General features: G+C 40.1%; 1 protein-coding gene across 1 annotated transcript; it reads right to left on the bottom strand.

The window, feature by feature from the left end:
• Positions 1–11216: 11216 nt before the first annotated feature.
• On the bottom strand, positions 11217–13657 carry LOC143850638 (uncharacterized). Its single transcript, XM_077359860.1, has 3 exons — positions 13538–13657; positions 11520–13478; positions 11217–11432 (listed from the first exon to the last, which is right to left on the bottom strand). Exons 1-3 carry the CDS (start codon positions 13655–13657, stop codon positions 11217–11219), a joined length of 2295 nt encoding a protein of 764 aa, XP_077215975.1.
• Between the last annotated feature and the right edge of the window lie 9078 nt (positions 13658–22735).

Below are 22735 nucleotides of genomic sequence, written 5' to 3'. Positions count from 1 at the left end.
AGAAAATCATCTAATCTTGTTTGGGTAAGAACGGATAAGTCTTTTGATACTAACAATGGATGACCCAACATAGCTTGGGTACCTAAGGGCAATACTTAAATCCTTTTTTGTAGGGGTGCTTGAGCTCAGGAGCTACACCGGATAGATGGTACTTGGATAGTGGATGCTCAAGGCACATGATGGGAGACCTCACCAAATTCTCAAGCATTATCATGGGAGACCAAGGACATGTCACTTTTGGAGACAATGGCAAAGAGAAAATCATCGGGGAAGGTACTATTAAGTTTAAAGGCCTTAGTATAAAAAATATTTTTCTTGTTGAAGGCCTACATCAAAATTTGCTAAGTATTAGCCAGCTATGCGATGTTGATTGTGAAGTTTTATTTAAAAACAACAAATGCATAGTTAAGAAAGAAAATGAAAGTAAAATCAAATTTGTAGTGGCTAGAGAAGGAAGTCTATATTCTTTGGTCCTAGAAGAGCTAGATGACCAAGACGTGAAATGTCTTTCCTCCGTGGAAGACAATTCATGGATTTGGCACAAAAGGCTAGGCCATGCGAATATGGATCTAATGTTTAGGCTTGCTTCAAAAGAGATTGTGAAAGGTTTACCCAAGTCAAAATACAAAAATGATCTTGTTTGTAGAGGTTGTCAACTTGGTAAACAACATAAAAATTCTTTCAAACCAAAGCATATTATATCTACTTTTAGACCATTACAATTGTTGCATATGGATTTGTTTGATCCCATGAAAATATGTAGTCTTAATAGTAGAAGATATGTGTTTGTACTTATTGATGATTTTTTTTATTTACTTGGGTTTGATTTCTTGCATCCAAAGATGAAACGTTTGAAAATTTTTGTACATTATGCAATAGATTACAAGTTGAAAAAGGTTGCAAGGTTTCAAAAATTAGGAGTGATCATGGAATCGAAGTTGAAAACATTCACTTTAGTTCATATTGTAAAGAACATGGAATTGATCACAACTTCTCAACACCTAGAACCCCACAACAAAATGGTGTGGTGGAAAGGAAAAATAGGGTTCTGCTCGGTTTGTGCTTATCTTTTGGGCGGAAGCCGTTAACACGGCTTGCTATGTCATTAACAGAGTCATGATTAGACCTCACACTCACAAAACACCTTATGAGATTTGGAATGATAGAAAATCAAATATTAAATACTTTAAGGTGTTTGGGTGTAAGTGTTATATCTTGAATATAAAAGATAACCTTCATAAATTTGATGCCAAATCCGATTAAGGTATTTTCCTTGGATACTCTACTAGAAGCAAATCATATACAGTATTCAATAGAAGAACACTATGTGTTGAAGAAGTCATCCATGTGAAATTTGATGAACTTAGTGAAGAAATAAAAATGTCACATGATGATGAAGATTATGAAGTCACCCCCAAAACACAAACCAAAATGAAATTATAAATGAAGTGCCTGTTGATAACATTAGTGAAACCTTAGAGACACTAGAGTTAGATAGTACCCCTAAAGAGGTTGATGATAAAGAAAAAATGAAACAGATTCTATCCGGTCACCCAAGTACCCAAATCATTGGTGATACCTCTCAAGGAGTCAAAACTAGGTCTCATTATAAAAATGTGTGTGAATTTGCTGTATTTTTGTCACATATAGAGCCTAAGAGTATAGATGAGGCGAAGAAAGATTTTTGGATTATTGCCATGCAAGAAGAACTAAATTAATTCAAAAGAAATAAAGTTTGGAAATTAGTTCCTAGACCTAGAGACCATCCAATGATTGGCACTAGATGGGTCTATAGAAATAAGTTGGATGAGCAAAGGTAGATTCAAAGGAACAAACCTCAATTGGTAGCCCAAGGTTACAATCAAGAAGAAGGAATTGACTATGATGAAACTTTTGCACCCGTAGCCCGGTTAGAAGCTATTATGATGCTTCTTGCATTTGCTTGCCTTAGAGGATTCAAGTTATATCAAATGGATGTGAAGAGTGCATTCCTAAATGGATACATAATGAGAAAGTTTATGTTGAACAACCTCCCAGATTTGAAGATTTTAAATTCCCTAACCATGTCTATAAGTTGGACAAAGCCTTATATGGATTAAAGCAAGCTCCTAGAGCTTGGTATGATAAGCTTAGTTCATTCTTATTAGATAAGGGCTTTGATATGGGTAGGGTTGATAAAACCCTTTTCATCAAACGACAAGGAGATAACATACTCGTTGTACAAGTATATGTTGATGATACCATTTTTGGATCATCAAATGAGAGTATGTGTAATGAGTTTGTCCAATGCATGCAAAATGAATTTGAAATGAGCATGATGGAAGAACTTAAATATTTTCTAGGTCTACAAATTCATCAATTGAAAAATGGCATATTCATTAATCAAGAAAAATATAGAAGAGAATTGCTTAAAAACTTTAGGATGGATAGCTCTCCAACAAAGCCTACTCCTACGAGTACATCCACCAGACTAAGTAAAGATGATCTCGACCCATCTATTGATCAAAAGAAGTATAGGGTTTTAAAAAAAACATAACCCAAAGAAGAACATAGTTCTTACCTTGTTATTTGCTTTCTTCTTCGAAAACTTGTTCTCCTCTTTCTTTCTCACGGATCTTCTCATAGGGCTGCAAAGATGGTTTATGGTTTCTTAATCTCTCATAAGATGTATTTATATGATTTTCTAAAGAAGCCCTAATCTAATTCAAACTCTTAAGGACAAAAACGCCCCTCACTAATAGAGGGGAACGAATTTTGGAGGGAGGGTATTTCGAGTATTTACATAACCCCATCTTTGTTTGCATAAAAATGTGAAATAATTAGTAAACTACCAACTTTATATACACAAAAAGAATAAGTAATCATTACCCTTTTGGAAACTCTTTTAAAAACGTTGGATTGTTGCATGGCGTGTATTCCAAGAAAAGGAATATGGCATGTTGCCATAAAAGACAAACATCTAATATTAAAAGCTTCTCTTTATCTTTCCATGCACATACACATGCTTATGTGTGTACTTTCCATTTAAATAATGCAACCTTCTCTTTCTTCCCATGCATATATATATATATATATATATATATATATATATATATATATATATATATATATATATAGGAAACGGTTCCTACGCATATGTGTAGAGAGTTCTCTACACACTAGCTTAAAATACAGTGGGGGCCCACATTGTTTGGGTGATCCAAGCCATCCATTTTAAAGGCCCTCACATAGATAGGGTGTCTACAAAAAATCAGATCCATAGGATCATCCCAACCCTACGATTTGTGGAGGTAAAATGGATGTCTTTAAACCTTCACAAATTAGTCCATTTTTTTCCTCCACAGTTCGAATGGTTAGGATGATCCTATGGATCTGATTTTTTGTGGACACCCTATCTATGAGAGGGCCTTAAAAATGAATGGTTTGGATCACCCAAATAATGTGGCCCCCACTGTATTTTAAGCTAGTGTGTAGATAACTTATCTACACATGTGTGTAGGAACCGTTCTCTCATATATATATATATATACCTTGCCTTATTATATATTATCTCTTTCCAAAGAACACTCGTTTGAGACAAAGCAATAAAGCAACAGACTTTAAGATGCACATTCAATAAAGACAAAATAGTGTTGGACTGTTTTAGATGGGACCCACACAATTTTGCCGCTATATTTTATATTCACATATAATGTCCATCTTAATTTATATCCAATAAAGCTCCATTATTTAAGTCCCTTAATGGATTTAGTTAACATTTAACTAATCTAAGTAATTATATTAAATACTTTAATATATACATATTACTTTTATGTGTATATCTTTCCCTTTCAAATGTCACGAACCTAGTTCGGATGTGCAACTCTATAAATGCGGGACCCGTATCCAATGGATACACATGGGTCATCGAGTAGTGAGTGAGATAGTTGCAGGGGTTCTGAAATGCAGGTGTGACAATCCAAGAGGGGGTGAATTGGTCAATTAGAAATTTTAGGCTTAATTAAGGGAGATTAAAAATTAATCCATTTAATTAAGCACTAATTAGTCTAACCCTTGTTCAAATAGGTATATCAATAAAATCTAGGGTTTAGACTTTCTAATCATGCACATTTAGCTAACCCTTGTTCAAATAGATATTGTAATGCAATTTAGGGTTTAGACATTTAACTTAAGTGCATTCATTAACCCTTGTTCAATTAAAGCATAAATATAAGTAAGGTTAGAGATTATCAATCACCACACGTGCGAGAGAGAGAGAGAGATAGAGATAGAGAGAGAGAGAGAGAGAGAGAGAGAGAGAGAGAGAAGAGCAAGCATCCACAATGCATAAGATTTATAGTGGTTCAGTCACAACTTGACCTACTCCACTCTTCCAAGTTTTACTCATTGGGATCTCCACTAAAATGATGAAGCCGTACACCCGACTCCTTCATCTCCAAAGGGAACAAACCCTTGCTTTTCGATTCTCAAGGGACAAAGCAAAGCCCATCACACGAAGCCTTCAGCGAGGGGACAACCTCTCATATGCCGTCTTCACCTTTCTTAGGCCGAAGAGGAGACCCTCGTCTTCACCTTTGTTCACGGGCCGAAGAGAAGACCCTCTTCTTCACAATTCTTTCCGGGCCGAATAGAAGACCCTTAATGAAGAACAAAAACAATGTAAAACTCTCAATGCCTCTTAATAGGCGGATTACAACATTGTAAGATCACAATCACTCCCAAGAAATAGCAAAAGAAAAGCCCTATGGAGTGTCTCTTGATAACATGTAGAAATGGAAGATCAAAGATGTTTTTAGCTTTACCTTTTCAAAAAAAAAAGATGTTTTTAGCTTTTGAAATAAAAATGTTGAAGCTCAAAGAGAAATGGGATTTGATCTTTCTCAAATGTTCAAAAGCTTGTAGAGATAGGTTTTAATCATGTATATATAGTGTATTTGAAAATATGACCGTTTGGGGTAAAACTGTAAATTATTGGCTTGAAAAAGTCAAGCAGAAAATGCCCCAACGGCTAGTTTGCTCGACCGCGACGGTCGACCGAGCTACGACGGTCGTCCGTCCCTATCGGGTGCCCTATTTTATTTTCAAATTTCTTACCGTCGCCGTCGACTGGCCACATGGCGGTCGCCCGACGAGGGCTAACTGTTTGCTCAAAAAATTTGGCTCAAAAACCTATCTCGGTCGACCGACCCACGGCGGTCGCCCGCCCTAGACCCAAATTGGATTGCCTCTATAGAAATAGAAGCGTATCTGCGGTCGCCCGGATCATCCCGGTCGACCGGCCCGATAAAATTCGAGATGGCCTGGATTTCCAGGTTCCATCCCGCGGTCGCCCGGAGTAGCCCGGTCGACCGGCCCTAAGTGAAATTCCATTTTTAACTTTAAAATTCAGGGGCTTTTGGGCTATGGTCTTTGGGTTTAAGTCCAAGATTTTCAAACACATTTTTGGGTGTGTTGATAGTTTTCAAAGATGTAGAATGTCAAGTATAAAAACCATTTGAAAACCTTTTGAAAGTGCATTTAAACATAAAATCAAGAGGATTCCAAAGACATTCTAAAAATAAGAACCTTGAGTCTTCTTGGAATGTCTTGGCTCCTTTGCACTTTCTTGGACTTCTTCAGCTTGGGTGAACATCTTGTCCTTGTCTTGGCTTTTGTGACTTATCATCCAATCTTCCATGCATGTTGAGGTACATGAGGTGTCACCATGGCATGTTCAACTCCAAGCTCCTTCTTAATAGGAACTTGTGGAATCTTCATGATAAGCTTCTTGATTTGAACATCTTCAAATGAGGATGAATCCAATGTAGGTGTGAGCTCTTGGTTCCTTTGATCCTTGATCCACAAGTCATGTGTTGTGAATAGTTGTGTAATGGCGATTATGACATGAAAATCTTGTATACAACACAACACCTCAAAGCAACACATCAGTCCATAAATGCTAATCAATTTGGTTTGCTAGCATCAAAACAAGAAGGTAAGATGAATGATTAACCCATGGGAACCCTTGGGCTTACAGACTCAACGGTAGATCCTGCATAACCGAATAAGCGGTCCCACTGCGATCTTGCTCCGTAGTCAACACTACAATCGCATTGAGTCAGTGGCCTCCATCGAGACATAACTCTGAAGATTAACCGTTAAACCTTCTTACCCTAAACCACATCCAAAATGTGCAAGTCCCTTCTCCATTCCTCATCTACCGAGTTGGGTCGGAGGGTGCACTGTGTTTACCCCCTGGGCCCACTCTTGGTATACCGTTTAGTCACACAGTTTTGACCCCCAAATGCATTTGTAAAACCTTTGATAAACCTTTTATCAAATCCACCTGGCTAGGTAATATCATAGGGCTACTGCTCTTGACAAAAACTGTAGATGATCCCTAATAATTTGGGCGGAGAATCCCATGTCGAGTATATTTATTAACCTTGAAGGTTTGTCAAACATTCCAGTACTACCCTTAAGTAATCCTTAGTGGAACCACTGTTAGATAGACCAAGAAAGAAAGATGTGCCCACAGACTAATATGATTTCTTAGGTCAAAGGACATGTAAAGGGTTCTGTCCGGTAGAATAGCCTTACTATCTCCTATCCACAAGCTAATCTAATGTGATCATGTTCAGTGCGGGATCCCATCGTCGCACCCACTCTTCCAGCGAGTGACTGAGATAAGCCACTCCATGACATGTGCATGTAGGCTAGATTGGTGCTAGTTGTATACAGGAAAAGATGTCCAATCTTGTCCCCAACTATGAACCTTTAAGGTCTGCAAAGAACCGAAATTCCATATCTCCTTGCTTCCTGAGATCTGTGAATCTCTCAGCATGGGATTCCTACTTTGCTACCTAAGGACAAATATGTGTCAATATCTCAAGCACATCTCACATATTCAAATAATAATACCCAATATTATCATGAAATATAAAAACTTTATTGATATTCAATCAATTTACACTGGTTTTTAGGGCACTAACTCTAATAATAGGAGGACACGTATTAGAAAGAAGTGGATAGCTGTAAGTTTTAAAAGGGAAGCAAGGATGTCGCTGCATATATATTTTCCGATTTTCTCCTCTGCTATATACAATAATTATATAGTTGTAAATGATGCTAAGGTCATTGAAGGAAAATTTAGAAGGGCAATAGATGTAAAAATTAATGCTGACATGTAATTCTCATAGAAAAAGAAAAGAAATGTCTTTTTCCTCTCGCTATATATATATATAGAGGAATAGAGGAATATGTTCGTGCGCTCAAGCTCTAATAAGGAATGGTGCGCTTGAGTGCACCAATCACATGGGTCCCACAATTTCTGTGAGGATCCAAACCATTCATTTGCAAGGGCCTATCATAGATAGGGTGCAAGTATACACATCAATGAAGTATAGGTGCAAGTATACACATCATCTCAATTTTGGAATGAATTAGAAACAACAATGAAGTATTACTTATAGGCAGCAGTTGGAATTTGCATGATGTGGTTGGCAATCACCAGGCTGTTGGATTGGTTTCTGGCTACATGAACTTCCAAATTGATTGATTTTTTCCCTTTATTGGGCTTGCTGAGTTACACATTGAAGGATCAATACATGCCTTTTTTTTCTCCTTCATTTCTATATTTCATTCCTTATACCGTTTAGAAAAAAAATCCTTATAGATCTGTGATTTTAGTCTCATTCCATACTGGTTTTGCTCATTTTCCCCTTGTATATATATATAGAGGAATATGTTCGTGCGCTCAAGCTCTAATAAGGAATGGTGCGCTTGAGTGCACCAATCACATGGGTCCCACAATTTCTGTGAGGATCCAAACCATTCATTTGCAAGGGCCTATCATAGATAGGGTGTGTACCAAAAATCAGCTCCATTGAATCATCCTAACCCCTCCAAAAGTGGAGGGCAAAAATGGGCAGATTTGTGGTATGTCCATTTTGACCTCCACAAATGGATGGGTTAGGATGATCCTATGGAGCTGATTTTTTGTACACACCCTATCTATGTAAGGCAATTGTGAGCTTGAGCGTTGGAACATATTCGTGAGCTTGAGCTCAAAAACCATTGAGGCCCACATTGTTAGGATGATCCAAAGCATTCACTAGAAAGGGTCTTACATAGATAGGGTGTGTACAAAAAATCAGCTCCATAGGATCCTAATCCATCCATTTGTGGAGGTCAAAATGGACAGACCACAAATCTGCCCATTTTTGCCCTCCACTTTTGGAGGGGTTAGGATGATTCAATGGAGCTGATTTTTGGTACACACCCTATCTATGATAGGCCCTTGCAAATGAATGGTTTGGATCCTCACAGAAATTGTGGGACCCATGTGATTGGTGCACTCAAGCGCACCATTCCTTATTAGAGCTTGAGCGCACGAACATATTCCTCTATATATATATATATATATATATATATATATATACAAGGGGAAAATGAGTAAAACCAGTATGGAATGAGACTAAAATCACAGATCTATAAGGATTTTTTTTCTAAACGGTATAAGGAATGAAATATAGAAATGAAGGAGAAAAAAAAGGCATGTATTGATCCTTCAATGTGTAACTCAGCAAGCCCAATAAAGGGAAAAAATCAATCAATTTGGAAGTTCATGTAGCCAGAAACCAATCCAACAGCCTGGTGATTGCCAACCACATCATGCAAATTCCAACTGCTGCCTATAAGTAATACTTCATTGTTGTTTCTAATTCATTCCAAAATTGAGATGATGTGTATACTTGCACCTATATTAGGCAAAATTTGCATATCAAGCATAAACAGATTACATCAGGCAAACTTTGCATATCAGCAAAGTTTAAAAAACTGCTTATCAATCAGGAAGCTACAACATTGTATATGGAGTAGACAGAGAAAACACTATGAAACATGCCGTAGTATGCAGTACGAACATAACTCCACAGAAAATATTAAATTCATCAATTGTTTAGAAGGTTGATAATTGATAGGAACATGGGTGACACAATAAAACAAATTAAAGAAGAAAAGGTGACGTAAACATGAATCTGGTTTGCCTAAGATCAAGAGGCTATTGAGGGTCAATATTCATTCAATTGTTTATGCTAAGATTGTAAATTCATGGCTTTAAGAGTCCCGTCATATATTGAAACTAAAAGCATCAAAAGAAGCACAAACTTTCAATTTCTGACACAGAGGTATCAAGGGTGTGCAAGGGCCCTTAAGTTTGACATTTATAGATAAGTACTTTCCCTAAGATGACCAGAGAATTGAAGACCAGTTCACATGTGAGACAGTTATCACATGTTAAACTGATGTTTTGAGATGCATGGTGGTGTAGTGCTTGGAAAATGTATTGCCAGCGGGTATCTGAACAAACTGTTGAAGTTTAAAATTTAAGCAACACATTGCAAGTTTCCAATACACATTTACTCCTGCTCCAAATGCAGGAAGCATCATTGTGATCATCTGAAACAGTAAATAGGTTTCCGTTCAAATGAAGTAACCTCTGCTATCATAATATCTTGTAAGTAACCTAAAGGTGTTAAAAGCTAAACGGTTAACACACTGCCTGGTGAACTGTTCCTACTCCCTAGAGTAAATAATAATAATAAAAAGATGGATTGAAACGATTTAGAAAGGAAAAAAAAAGATAGGTAATAAGTCCTACTTGGTGAACTGTTCAAGTCATTATACAAATTACCCATATTTGAACTTTTACTTTTATTTGCTCATTATACAAAAAAGAAATTACATGTTTATTGTTAAGCAGTGTGGAATGTAGAGTAAACCTTATGCAAAGTTACACAATACCTTGAAATATATACAATAAGAATTACTAACTTTTAATATTAATGTTTAACATCATGGCTAATCATACAAAAAAACTTACGAAGATTGAGAATCGAATTGGAGATGAAGGAGAAAAACCAAAATTATTGAAATATCCTTTAATTTCCATTTTCTAAGAAATCCATGAATCTAATAACAGTAGTAGAAAGTTAGAAAAAAACCAGATACAAAACCAACAAATAGTTGAAAGTGAAAATTACAATTTAATTAAGAAGCAACGGCTTCATTGATTTCACAAATAGAAAAGTAAATAATTGCTGAATTTTTTTTTAAAAAAAAATCAACTTTCAAAGCATATTTCTATTATCTTTGTCACTACTAAATAGTAACAATTTCATTCAAGTTATAGATCTAGAAGAAATAGTAAAACCCAACTCAAGTCTACATCTCAACAAATCTAATAATTTAAAGAAAAACCAAACAAAAAGGGTCAAAATATTGGGGAAGGCATGGATTCGTCTCCAGCCTTTTTCCAAACCCCTATACAGACCTGACAACAAATAGCATTAGAATAATTATAGAGAAAGGCGGATTTCACAACACCGGAAACGCCTCTTCTCAATTAGTGAAACCGACGTTTACACTAGCCCAAAATCAACAACCAAAATAGAAGAAGAACAATGCCCAAAAGAGATGTGCTTCAATATATGATAGAAAGAACAACACTACAAGATAAAGAACAATAAAAAAGAAGAAAGCTTCAAGAGGAAAGCTTGCACACAAGAGAGCTTCAATGGAGGTCTAATGGAGTTCTCTTGCTCAGTGGAGAATCTCTACCAAAAAAGGAGTTAATAAGAATAGGCTTTGTCAATGGAAAGTAAAGAGAAAATAGCTTAGGTAAGTGGTAGTGGGTATGGGAAAGTGGTGTCATTAAATGCTTAGGGAAGTAGTGGGTTTGGAGTTCCAAGTAAGGGTTTGAATTTGAAATAGGTAGGTAGTGGGAAAAGATGGAGCAAACATGTGTGGCACACATGTGCAAGCTAGGCCAACAAAAGACCAAAATGCCCATGGACACAAAATACATATTTCTCCTCACTACATCTCTCAAAATAAAATTAAAATAAAAGCTAACCAAAAAATACACTTTAAAATTAACACTCCCCTTAAAGTGATTTTTTAGAAACTACTCCTAGCTTACCCCGAAGTAGCTCAAATGGTCCTTTGGAAAGTGACTTGATAAAGATGTCGGCAATGTTATCTTTGCTCCTCACTTCCGCTACACCAATTATACCATCTAACACCTTTTCACGAATGAAATGATGCTTGATCTCAATATGCTTTGTTCTTGCATGACAAACCGGATTTGTGGCAAGTTTGAGTGTACTTTGGTTGTCACCAAGAATAGTTCTCGCCTTGTGAATAGGTAAATGAACATCTTCAATTAACCGTCGCAACTAAACACATTCTTGAGACGCAAGAGCGGCAACCTTATATTCCGCTTCCGTTGTTGAAAGAGACACCGAGGCTTGTTTCTTATTACACCAAGAAACACCCGGCGATCCACACAAAAACACATAACCGGAAGTAGATCTCCGATCATCCAAGTCTCCTCCATAGTCGGCATCACCCTTGACTGTTATCACCCTGTTGTTTCTGATGAACTTCAGTTTCTGGTGCAGTGAGGAAGGGATAACTCCAACCTTATGGAGCCAAGGTCGGCCAAGCAAGAGAAGGAAAGATGCTTTGATATCGAGCACTTGGAACTCTACTTCAAAGATTTCTCCTCCTATCAGAATTTCGGTTGCTAGCGTTCCAATAACATCGCGTCTGGTACCGTCATACGCCAAAATTCCTTGTTCAGAAGGGATGAAGTCATTCGGCCCAAATCCAAGGACAGCAGCAGTGGCTAACGGACATACGTTCAGTGCGGACCCGTTGTCAACTAATACATTTGGAACCTTCTTACCATTACAGACAACAGTGATATTCAGTGGACGCGTATGATTGTGACCCTCAGATGTCAGATCTTCATCAGTGAAAGAAAGAGTCTTGGACACCCTAGCCATCGCTACCAAACCAACCAGCTCATCAGATGTGATATCTACAGAGACCTGTGCAGCATTCAACTCTCTTAGAACAACTTGACGGTGCTTTGGGGAAGCCATAAGCAAACCCCAAATTGAAATATTAGCCTGGGTCTTTTTGAGTTGGCGTAAAAGACTCTCATCCTCTTCCTCGCAACTCAGCTTGCTCTGCTTCTGCGCTTCTGCGGCTCTTACAACTTCAGCTGGGTTCTCAGCTCTTAACTCGGCGGGTTTGAAAATTCGCCCACCTCGAGTAACATGGCGGACTTTGTCACATTGATCGTTCAAGAAATCAAAGTCATCGTCATCAAAGCTCAGAACATACGGAACCACCTCTTGCACTTCCTCTTCATCACATTGAAGGATGTAGGGACCAGTAGAAGACTCAGCATAATCATCTTCATCTCCACCAAGCACATAAGGCTTCTCTTCCTCTACTTCTTCAATTTCCTCGCCAAATGCCAAGACAGTCGGTGAATCGGAAGCGATAGCACAAATCAAGGAAGCAGGGTCAAGAATAGGCTCTTCAGTAAAAACTGCCCCAATTGTAGGTGGAGGGCGCGCAGCATGAGCTGGTAATGGATTCCGGGTAGTGTTTGGCATAAATACAGCAATTTTTTTCGCTTCTATCATATCCTGAATTTTATGCCTCAAGGCCATGCAGTTATCTGTTAGGTGTCCTGTTCCCTGATGATATGCACAATGCTGATCTTCACGCCAATATCTGGGGAGAATAGGCGGGGGAAGTTTCGGTTCTAAGAGAGTGATCTTTTTGTCTCTTAGTAACTTCTTGAGAGCGACAGATAAAGGGTAAGGTAGCGGATCAAAATGCCTTGGCGCTTTCCTCATGGGCTGCTCTATTTCTGCTACAACTCTTCTCATAGGGCACGCAGCAACCACATTGCTAACTTCAGGCTTTGAAACTACCATTGGCTTCTTTCCATTCCTCGGATCAAAAGATGATTTCGCCAGAGAACCCTTCAGCAACGCATCTTCAGTTATGGTTCCTGTCTTGATCAAGTGATTGAAATCAGAATAATACTGCGTCGCCATGAAGTGGTAGTACTGCGGAGACAGGTTCTTGACCACAATTTTGATCTGATCTTCTTCAGAAGGGCGGTTAGTCATCTGGGCCGCTTTTCTCCTCCATCTTCTTACAAAAGAGGTAAACGTTTCCTGAGGTCCTTGCTTGATCGCTTTCAGATCCCTCTTCGTAACTTCAATTCCTTCTTCCATTGAAAATTGCTCAACAAACTTGTTAGCAATTTCGTCTAAAGTTCCAAGCTCTTCGGGTTTCAGATGAAGGAACCACTTCTTAGCTACTCCTATCAGAGACATCGGAAATACCTTAGCGATCTGCTCTGGAGACAGCCCATACCCTTCTAGATTTGAAATGAACGACCTCAGATGACTCCACGGGCACCCCGTCCCATCATATTTATCAAAATCCGGCATTCTGAATTTTGGAGGAAGAGTGACACCAGGGAAAAGGGAAAAGTCAGACATATTTATCTTCTTTGGGCCCTTAACTTGCATGCTTTCAACTTGCTGAGTCAACTTTTCAACTCTATCAACCAATTCCTTCTTTTTGCCTGGCTTGACTGATTGCGGGAGACAGTTCTCCTCTACATACTGCTCGTCATAGAAATCATTTCAGGAGAGATGACAGACTGAACAAGGCCTGGAATCACATTGGGAGGATTCTGGACGACAGGTTGTTTCGAGGTAGCGGTCCTCTCACTTTTCAACTGAGTAACCTCTTCTTTTAGGGTAGAAACCTCTCTTGTAAGGTTCCTCATCATGTCCCTCATTTCAGCTAACATCTCATTTTACTCGGCCATTTGGTTAAGACAAGGGGAGACAAGTGGAAATACAGCTGGTGAGATAGGTGAAGAAGATCTACGACTTAGTCTCGACGTAGAAGATTGTCGGGACCAAGTAGGCTGTGAAATGGTAACTTTTTTCGAAGCAATGGCTATTGCTTAACTCAGACTCCTGAAATGGAAGTAAGAACACTAATTTAAATTAAGATAATCAGAAAGAATGTTATGCACAAATTGAAACAAGGGATAATACAAACACATCTCCCCTCTGGGTAAAAACCAGCAGTACAACAATTGTAAGAAGGGTCATGACGGCCCATCAAACCTAAACGGATAACCATCACACTCATGTTGTTTCAGATAAAAATCCGATAGCATAACGGCGTTACAAAAGGATCATGGCATGGTAAACTCCTGGTTTATCACTAACACTAGAGCATAAAGTCATACTCAGAAGGTTTTAAATAAGATCCGGCAGCATAACAGCCCCGTAGAAGGATCATGGGAAGGTAATCTCGTGGTTCCTCAATAACCCTAAAGAATACCGGTCACACTCAATATATTCTGGGTAAAATCCGGCAGCATAACGACTGTACAAAGAGATGTGATAAGGTAAGTACATGGTTTAGCTACCAGCCTAAAAAGATGATGACCACACTCAGGACATTTAGAGAAAATCCGGCAGCATAACAGCTGTACTAGGGGATATGGTACGGTAAGCACATGGTTTATCAATAACCCTAAAGGATAATGGTTACGCTTAAGGCTTTTTGGAGAAAATCTGGCAGCATAACGACTGTACAAGGAGGGTCTCGGCAACCAAGCATAAAGAATATGACGACAAGGTCAAGATGAAACATGGCTCTCAGCAAGAACACACTCTATTAGTGATAATGGCAAAGTAGACTCATAATTGGCATGCAGAGCGATCTGATCAAGATCGATCAAAGGATCAAGCTCAGGGAAGAGATCATGGCTATAAAGATAATGATGTGAAACCAATGATCTGATCATAATCCAAAAGACGGATGGACGGGAAAAAAGGATTAGATTAGGAAAGAAAACCTAGCTATGAAGCAAACCCTAATCTAGTAATAAATATATGTACATATATATACACCCTAACCAGGGGCACCAACCCTAGTCTAATCTAGCGGAGTCAAGGAAGTCTCGACTCATGACAGACAAGTGAGTGTACCAGGACCGCATTTGTAGCCACACGAGGTGAACTACCCTAGTCTATAAATGGGTCAAGGCTCCTAACTCTAGGTTCCACATGTGTAAGCAACACATGTTCATCCCCAAATGAATGCAATATATATATATAAACACGGGCACTTCCTAGTTGGATTTCACGAAGTCAGTATGTATATACATAATATATAAAGCAAAGTAGGGCTCCAGACTCAATCTATCGGGTACTATGCTTATGAACCATACTTAATATGTATAACTCAAGTGCACCAAGTGTTATACATAGTATGCTTCATTGCTCATCGGCTGCTGTAAACACAAGTGCACCGAGTGTTTACGGCTGCAGCGCTGACGCATAGCTTGGAAATAGATTCAACAGCACCATCAGGGTGTAATGACATCCCAGTCGGGCACGCATTGAATCAATCCCGTGGAGCAAATAATGAAAAACAAATAAAAAACAATGAAAGGAATAAAAAATATGATAATGCATGATGTGTAGTGTGTGAATCCCTTGTTTTAATTACGCACCTATCTGGTGCCCCTGGATTTCTAACGATAAAGTTCCCATTTAACTTGGTTTTGACCCAAATTTCTCCAAAATTAATTAAAATGGCATTTTTACAGAGTTAGACAATGTTTCAAAAACTCCCCAGCAGAGTCGCCAGCCTGTGGTCCCCAATCCCGAGGACGAATGGGCGAGGGACACGAGGTCCCCCGTCGATCCTCCAAGATCTCCACAATGTGAAGGAGAGCTCTACCAAGGAACTCTCGAAATGGTGCCACTCACAGCATGGGTGGCGATATAAGTGAGATACCTCTCGATTCCAGGACCGGCCCGGAACCCAGATGTACCTATAACAAAGAAGAGTCGCCATCCAGGGAAGTAGGCCCTGGATCCCATGAAATGCTCTGTTGCAACGGATAACCAGAGATACAAAAGTCCGTGCCTGATGACGAATGGGGAAGGTATTAAGCGCCCCCAATTCGCCCAAGTGCAAGCACCTGGTCTCTTATGCCCTTTTTAATTAATTTTGAAGAGTTTTGGGCTAAAATCATGTGAAATGGGAACGAGTATCCCCGATAAAACGTCTATCTAAGCATGCATGACCCGGGGATGGGCAAAAGAAGATAAACATCGAAATTCTAACTCATCGCATCTAGTCCTAACTCATCACATCTAGGAAAGCAGTAACATCCGCATGCACAGCTACAGCTAAGCAAGCAATATCAGATATGGTAAGCAGAAAAGCAGTAAACATCTGCAGCTAAGCATGTGAAACTAAACCCACAAGGAATAAGCAAGCTGAAAGTAAACACACAAGGAATCAAAGACAAACACACGATAAGCTAAAAGATGAGACGAAATAAAGGAATCAGAAAATAGACGGTATGCGCAGGCCCCAAAATGCCAGGGAAAATAAAAGGGAACGTACGATAGGCTCAGGGAGCGACTCTAATGACTCAAGCTCAGCGATCCTGATCCGCTAAAGATCGGATAAGTCTCACGATCGTCATAGCCTATCGTTGGGCTCAGCGAGGACAATCCCTGTAAAGGGGTCACGCTACGTCGTCGCCCGTCCCAAAACCCGATAAAACATCGGAAAACCGATAAAAAAACCGGAAAACCACGATCGAAATCGGAAATGGAATGAAAAAGGAGACTCCGAGTGACCTGGAGATCATCATCCTTGCCCATTTTGGTTTTTTGTATTTTTGAGAAAAGCTTGAAAGATATTTTCAGATGCTGAAATGATTTTTTTTTGAAGGGTTTAAAGGATTTTATTGAAAAGGTTTGACTGAACTTGGGATGACGATCCCAAGCTGCCTACGTACCCTGTGAAAAGTGATCAAGCCAACGTAGTTCGAACCAGCTTTTCGAAAAACGCTTTGAGTGTTTTTTATGTTTTTTGGATTTTTGTTATTTGATTTTTATGTATTTTTATCCCTTTTGATCGAAAGGGGGTTTTGGCTCAAGAGGTTGCCGTCCGTCATCGCCTAAACCCGATGGAAACTCCGAAAATCGATGAAAATCTCGAAAACCGAATGAAATCCCGAAACGCAGGAACTCGAAGGAGAAAACGGAACGGAAGGAGCCCCAAAATGAAAGAAAATCCCAAACTCTAAGGAAAGTCGAAAGCGAGGCAAAGGAAGAGTATTACCTGTTTGGAGGGAAATTGCCAATGCAGAGGATTCCTTGGAACTTTAGTGTCGGCACCGGAAATGGTGGCCGAGCATCTCCCGGATCGTGACGGTGCCGGATCTAAGCGGGAATTGTCGAAGTTTCTGATCCGATGGCGAGGTTGATGAATCGATTGCTGGAATTTTCAAGGATTGTTGGAATGAATGGCGAGGCGGCTTCGATGGTACAGTTGAAATAGAGAGTTAAATCTGATGGGGAGATGAGGCCTCGGTGGATGAAACGGGGTTGATCGGAGAGTATCCAGAAAGTGGAGCTCGAGCTCCCCTTTGGAAAATGCTTTTTTTTTTATATTATATATGTATATATATATATATATGTATATATATATATATATATATATATATATATATATTTATATATAAAAACAACGAGCCCCTCTTCTCTCCCTTTCTCTCTTTCTCTGTTTTTCCTTTTTTTTTTTTGAAAATGGGAGGTAGCGGTGGTGAAGGGGAAGATCGGCCGGCAGGAGGTGGCACGGCGGCTGGTGGTGGCGCGGTGAAGCTCGAGTTCCCTCCCTCTCTATGTTTCTCTGTCTCTCTCTCTCTCTCTCTTCTTTTCTTTTTAGATGAAATGGAAAAGGGGTTTAAGGGTGGCTGCTACTGGGAGAAAATCCAAGTGGGTTTGGTGGGGGAGACGAAGGTAGAAGATGAAGAAAAGGGTAGATGTGGTTGGTGATGGTGGTGGTTCTGATGGTGTTAATGGTTGAAATGGAAGAGGGTTTGAAGGTTATAGACTTGGGTTTTCGAAGTGGGTTTGGGGTGGAGGTGGGTTGCGATTTTGGAGGTGGGGATTGGAGGAGATGAAGGTAAGAGAGGGTTTTCGAATGGGTGGTGGTGGTGGTGGTTCGGTGGAGGTGAGTGGGGGTGTGGGTTTTCGGATCTGCAGAGGTGATGGAACAGGGAAGGTGGATTTGGGTTTCGGTTTTTTGAGGTATAGACAAAGGGGTTTCGGTTTTGGGGTTGAGGGTGGTGGAGGTGAAGAATGGGAGGGGATTTTCGAAGGGTGGTGTTAGGGTGAAAATGGGTTTTGGGTTTCGGGTTGGAGGTTGAGGGTGGTGGCTGGTGGTGGTGCGGCGGCTATGGAGGTGGAAGATGGGTTTTGGGTTTCGGGTTTGAGGTTGAGGATGGTGGCTGGAAGTGGTGGATGTCTGTGGTGGAGAAGGGTGATGGTGGGTTTGATGGGTTTTGGGTAGGGAAATGGTGTTGGCGGAGGTGGTGGATGTCGGTGGTTAGTGGAGGTGGGTGTAAGAGAGGGTGGAGATGGGTTCGGCTGGCAGTGGTGGTGAAGAGGAGGGGTTTTAATGGAGGTGGCGGCTTGGTGGTGGTGAGGATGGTGGTGGTGCCGACGGGGAGGGATGGTGGAGGCAGTGGTGGTGGCCGGAATCCGGTTGGGTGGCCAGGAAATGGATTTGGGGGTGGGTTTGGGTTTTGGGTTTAATGGTCGGCGGTGGCAGGTGATGGTGGCTGTCGAAATGGGAGTGGCTGAGGATGATGGTTAAGAGAAGAAGGGGGTGACTACTGCTACAAGAAGGGGACGGAACTCCGGTGGAGTTGACGGGGAAGATGACCTGAAGTCCTCCCTTTTTTCCTTTTTTTCTTTTTTTTCTCTTTGCCTCTCTCTCTCTCTTTTGCAGAAAAAAAAAATCGAGCCTCCCCTCTCTTCTCCACGATTTGATTTTTGCTTAAATAGCTAGGGTGCCCTCCTTGATCCCATCTCCACCCTCCATTTGCTGCCTTCTCATCTCAGCCATCCCTTTCCCTCTGCTAGCCCTAATGCCCTTTTAGAAACCCTAAAAATCTAGAAGGGTCTAATCTAATCCAAGCCCTACACTTCACTTTTTAGATCCTACAGCCAATGTTTATTGCTTGCAAAGGAAGCAACACCCATTTTATCAAAATACCCCTAGGACAAGGTGATTTTACAACCTCCTACCATTAGCCTCTACTTGCCTTTTCTTCCTATCAATGGGCACCCCCACTTGATTGTTTCACTCCCCTCTTTTAAAAGGGGAAAATATATACGCCTCCCCTTTTCCTCGGACAGCCCTCTTTAGCATATTTTCTAGTTATAGGGGGGGCCACTACCAAAAACTCAAGGGTATTGTGCAAATTTTGCAAATTCCGGAAAAACAATGCAGGGGAAAGCTGGGGTAATTGACCAGAGGATATCAGTGGGGTTTCGGGATCACTTGGGCTTCCAGAATATTTTGAAAATTAATTTTCGAACGGGCAATTTCGGATTTTCATGTTCTTTTGCCATTGGTCCTCAAATTTTAGAAACTTCGGGGCTCAGCTTTCAGGGCACTTCGGGAATCGGTTTCAGGAACTTGAAAGTTTGATTTTGGGGACTCGGGGTTCGATTTCAGGACTCAGGCTTCGGGAATTTTACCTAATTCCGGAAATTTATTCGACTTTGGGAAATTGGGGGAAATTGGGAAGTCAGTAAAATATCAAGGAGAGGTCGAGCTAGCATCATCCACACTTGAGAAATTCGCATAGAGGGGTGCCAATACCAAAACTCAGGGGTATTTTGTAACTCTTTCAAATTTTTGCGAAAATGAGATAGAGGATCAGGGCAATTTGAACGAGGGATGCCAATGGGGTTCAGAGATCATCCAGGCCTTCAAACGATTTCCAAAATATATGGGAATGTACATTTTTAGGATTTTCGGGTTCGATTTTTCGAAAATTTTGAGATTCGGTTCCGGGATCTCGACTCAACTTCGGGATTGGGATTTTATTCGATTTCGATAATTTATTCGATTTTGGGGAAAATGGTCTGGTCAAAATGGGGTGTCTACAGAGGCTCAAACTCAACAAGGATGTGCTCACCTACACCCACACCATTAGTGGAACCACCATCAAAACCATAATAAGAAGAGACTTCATCAAACACAACATCTCTTGAAATAATGGACTTGTGAGTTGTAGGATCCATGCACTTCCAACCTTTCTTCCTTTCATCATACCCAATGAAAATACACTTCTTCGCCTTAGCATCCAACTTGGTTCTCCTTTCATCCGGCACATGCACATAGTAAAATTGAACCAAAAATCTTGAAATGCTTGACATTAGGCTTCATCTCAAACATCAACTCATAAGGAGACTTCATATTAATCGGACTAAGAGGCACCCGATTAATCACATAAGTTGCACATGCCATACCTTCCGCCCATAAGGCCTTGGGTAAGTTCTTTGCATGTGTTAAAGTATAAAATATAAATAACGCTTTTCTCCAAAAACTTAAGCTTTTGGAGAAGTTGGTAAGTTAACATAGTATCAAAGCCAAAGGTCTCGAGTTCAAACCTCCCATATAGCAAAAATCCACATGTGATGGTCGCCCAAAGTGGGACCACATGTGCCACGTGTTTGCCGAGTGGGCCACACGTCCGGGGGAGTGTTAAAGTATAAAAGATAAATAACGCCTTTCTCCAACAGCTTAAGCTTTTGGAGAAGTTGGTTAGTTAACAGCATGCAACCAACTTTTACAAGTTTCCACAAGATGCCTAATCTTCTTCTCCGCAACTCCGTTTTGTTGAGGCGTATAGGCACAAGTGAGATCCCTTTGGATACCATGATCACAACAAAACATAGAAAATTCATGGAAAGAAAACTCCCCACCATTATCGGTTCTCAACCGCTTGATCTTCTTGTGAAGTACATCTTCAACGGTCTTCTTGAACTTAATAAACTTAGACACTGCATCGGATTTCTCCCTCATAAAATACACCCAAGTGAATCTAGTAAAATCATCAACAAATAATAACATATAGCGGAAGCCAAAAAATGAAGGTGTCCTACAAGGTCCCATTACATCACTATGGATAAGCTCCAATGGAGCCTTGCACCTTGAAAGAGACTTGTCAAATGGAAGACGGTGTGGCTTACCATATTGACAACCCTCACACACCTTTCCACCACCAAAAGAATTCAAATTTGGTAGCCCATTCACTAGATTCTTAATCACCATGACCTTCAATTTATCCATGCGAATATGACCCAATCTAGCATGCCAAATTGAAGCGCCATCATTTGTTCATTTTATCAACATATAAGGTTAAAACCGATAAAACAAACAAATCTTTAACTCTCTTACCGGTGTAGACAACATCCGCCTTCAACCTTGAAATATTTCGAAGAAATTTCACCTCCTTAGGCCCGAACAAAACATAATTTTCCGCATCTACCGCATTTGAGACCGAGAAAAGATTATTTTTCATACTGGGAACATGAAACACATTCTTAAGTGTAATAGGATCCTCATTTGCACCACCAATGGTAATGACCCCTTCTTTCTCTACCGGATGTACGGTGTTGTCCGCCGTGATGATAGCATCCCTGCCTTCATATTTTTGGAACTTTGAGAACTTAGACTCGTCGCCAGTAAGATGATGCCCACAACCGGAATCGGCAATCCAATCATCCTCAAAATTGATGGATGCCAAAGCACCCACCGTAGTAGTTTGCCAACTTATTCTCCAACATTTGTAGACGAGCCATATTTTTCTTGTTGAGCAATCCATCAAGGGTAATCCAAATCTCACTCGCTGATTTACACCCAATGATGTGTTCAAACAAGTCATGTGTAATAGACCGCTTCAAAAGAAATTCGGCCTTCGCATTCTTCATCCTCCACGCCTTTAATACCTCGGCATTTTCTTGTGTGTCTTCCGGCACTATAACGGCATTTCCACGAACAACCTCCCATAAATCTTCTCCCACTAGATAAGAGTCCATACATGTTCTCCATATCTTGTAATTTGATTGATTTAGCAACTCAATGCCGAGTCCACTAACCCTTCCACTCATATCCATCTTCAAAGCACCGATTGAACTTCTTCACCAAGGAAATCTAGACAAGCACCTACTACCACCCTTGTGGCTCTGATACCATATAGAGAACGGCGGATTTCACAACACCAGAAATGCCTCTTCTCAAATAGTGAAACCAAAGTTTTTACTAGCCCAAAATCAACAACCAAAGTAGAAGAAGAACAATGCCCCACTACAAGAAAACAACCAATTAGCGACGTTCTATTTCCGGCATTACAAAAGAGTGTCGCTAATAGTCAATAAACACCGACGTTTTTATAAAGAACGATTGTGAATGGTTATTCCCGCGCCACTAACTTCTCCCGCCCAAAAAATCCTCCTTAAGTATTGACCGACGTTTTAAGAACGTCACTAAACATGTTTATATACCGACGTTTTATAGTTAAAACGTAGCTAATTAATGGGTTAAATAAGGTTAGGATTTAGCGACATTCACGAGCGTCGGTGATTATAGTAATCTCTGGTGTTATTTTTAAAACGTCGGTGTGTGGGTTTCTTAATCGTCGAAAATCATGTCGACTTCCTCGCGCAGAAAAAAGCTATAAACGGAATAGCTCTCTAAAAACCCTCGACAAAAAAAAATCGCCTCTGCCCTAAAAATCAGATATGAAAGAGCTCTAAAAACCCAATTTCTTCCCTAAAATTTTGGGTTTTACTTAGTTTCTACACCTAAAACATTGGGGTTTGCTGCCATAGAGCAGAAAGGAGCCCTAAAATCTCCGTTTTTGTTCAGAATGGAGGAAGAAGAGGAAGAAGCAGAAGGAGATGGAAAAAAGGTAGGTTTTTATTTTAGATTCTGCTCTTTTCTTCACAAATATATAGATCTTTATTTTTCC

Source organism: Tasmannia lanceolata, unplaced genomic scaffold, assembly GCF_043159265.1.
Source record: "Tasmannia lanceolata isolate RefF3 unplaced genomic scaffold, GAP_Taslan_0.1 ptg000018l, whole genome shotgun sequence".
Taxonomy (NCBI): Eukaryota; Viridiplantae; Streptophyta; class Magnoliopsida; order Canellales; family Winteraceae; genus Tasmannia; species Tasmannia lanceolata.
This window is presented reverse-complemented; position numbering and strand designations above follow the sequence as displayed.

Excerpts from the sequence above, each read along its gene's own strand:
- LOC143850638 (XM_077359860.1), bottom strand. The coding sequence starts at position 13,657 with ATGAGGGACATGATGAGGAACCTTACAAGAGAGGTTTCTACCCTAAAA. Across the intron at positions 13,479-13,537 it reads TCGTCCAGAATCCTCCCAAT|TATGTAGAGGAGAACTGTCT; the intron begins GTGATTCCAGGC and ends TATGACGAGCAG. Across the intron at positions 11,433-11,519 it reads TCTTTGAAGTAGAGTTCCAA|AAACTGAAGTTCATCAGAAA; the intron begins GTGCTCGATATC and ends TCACTGCACCAG.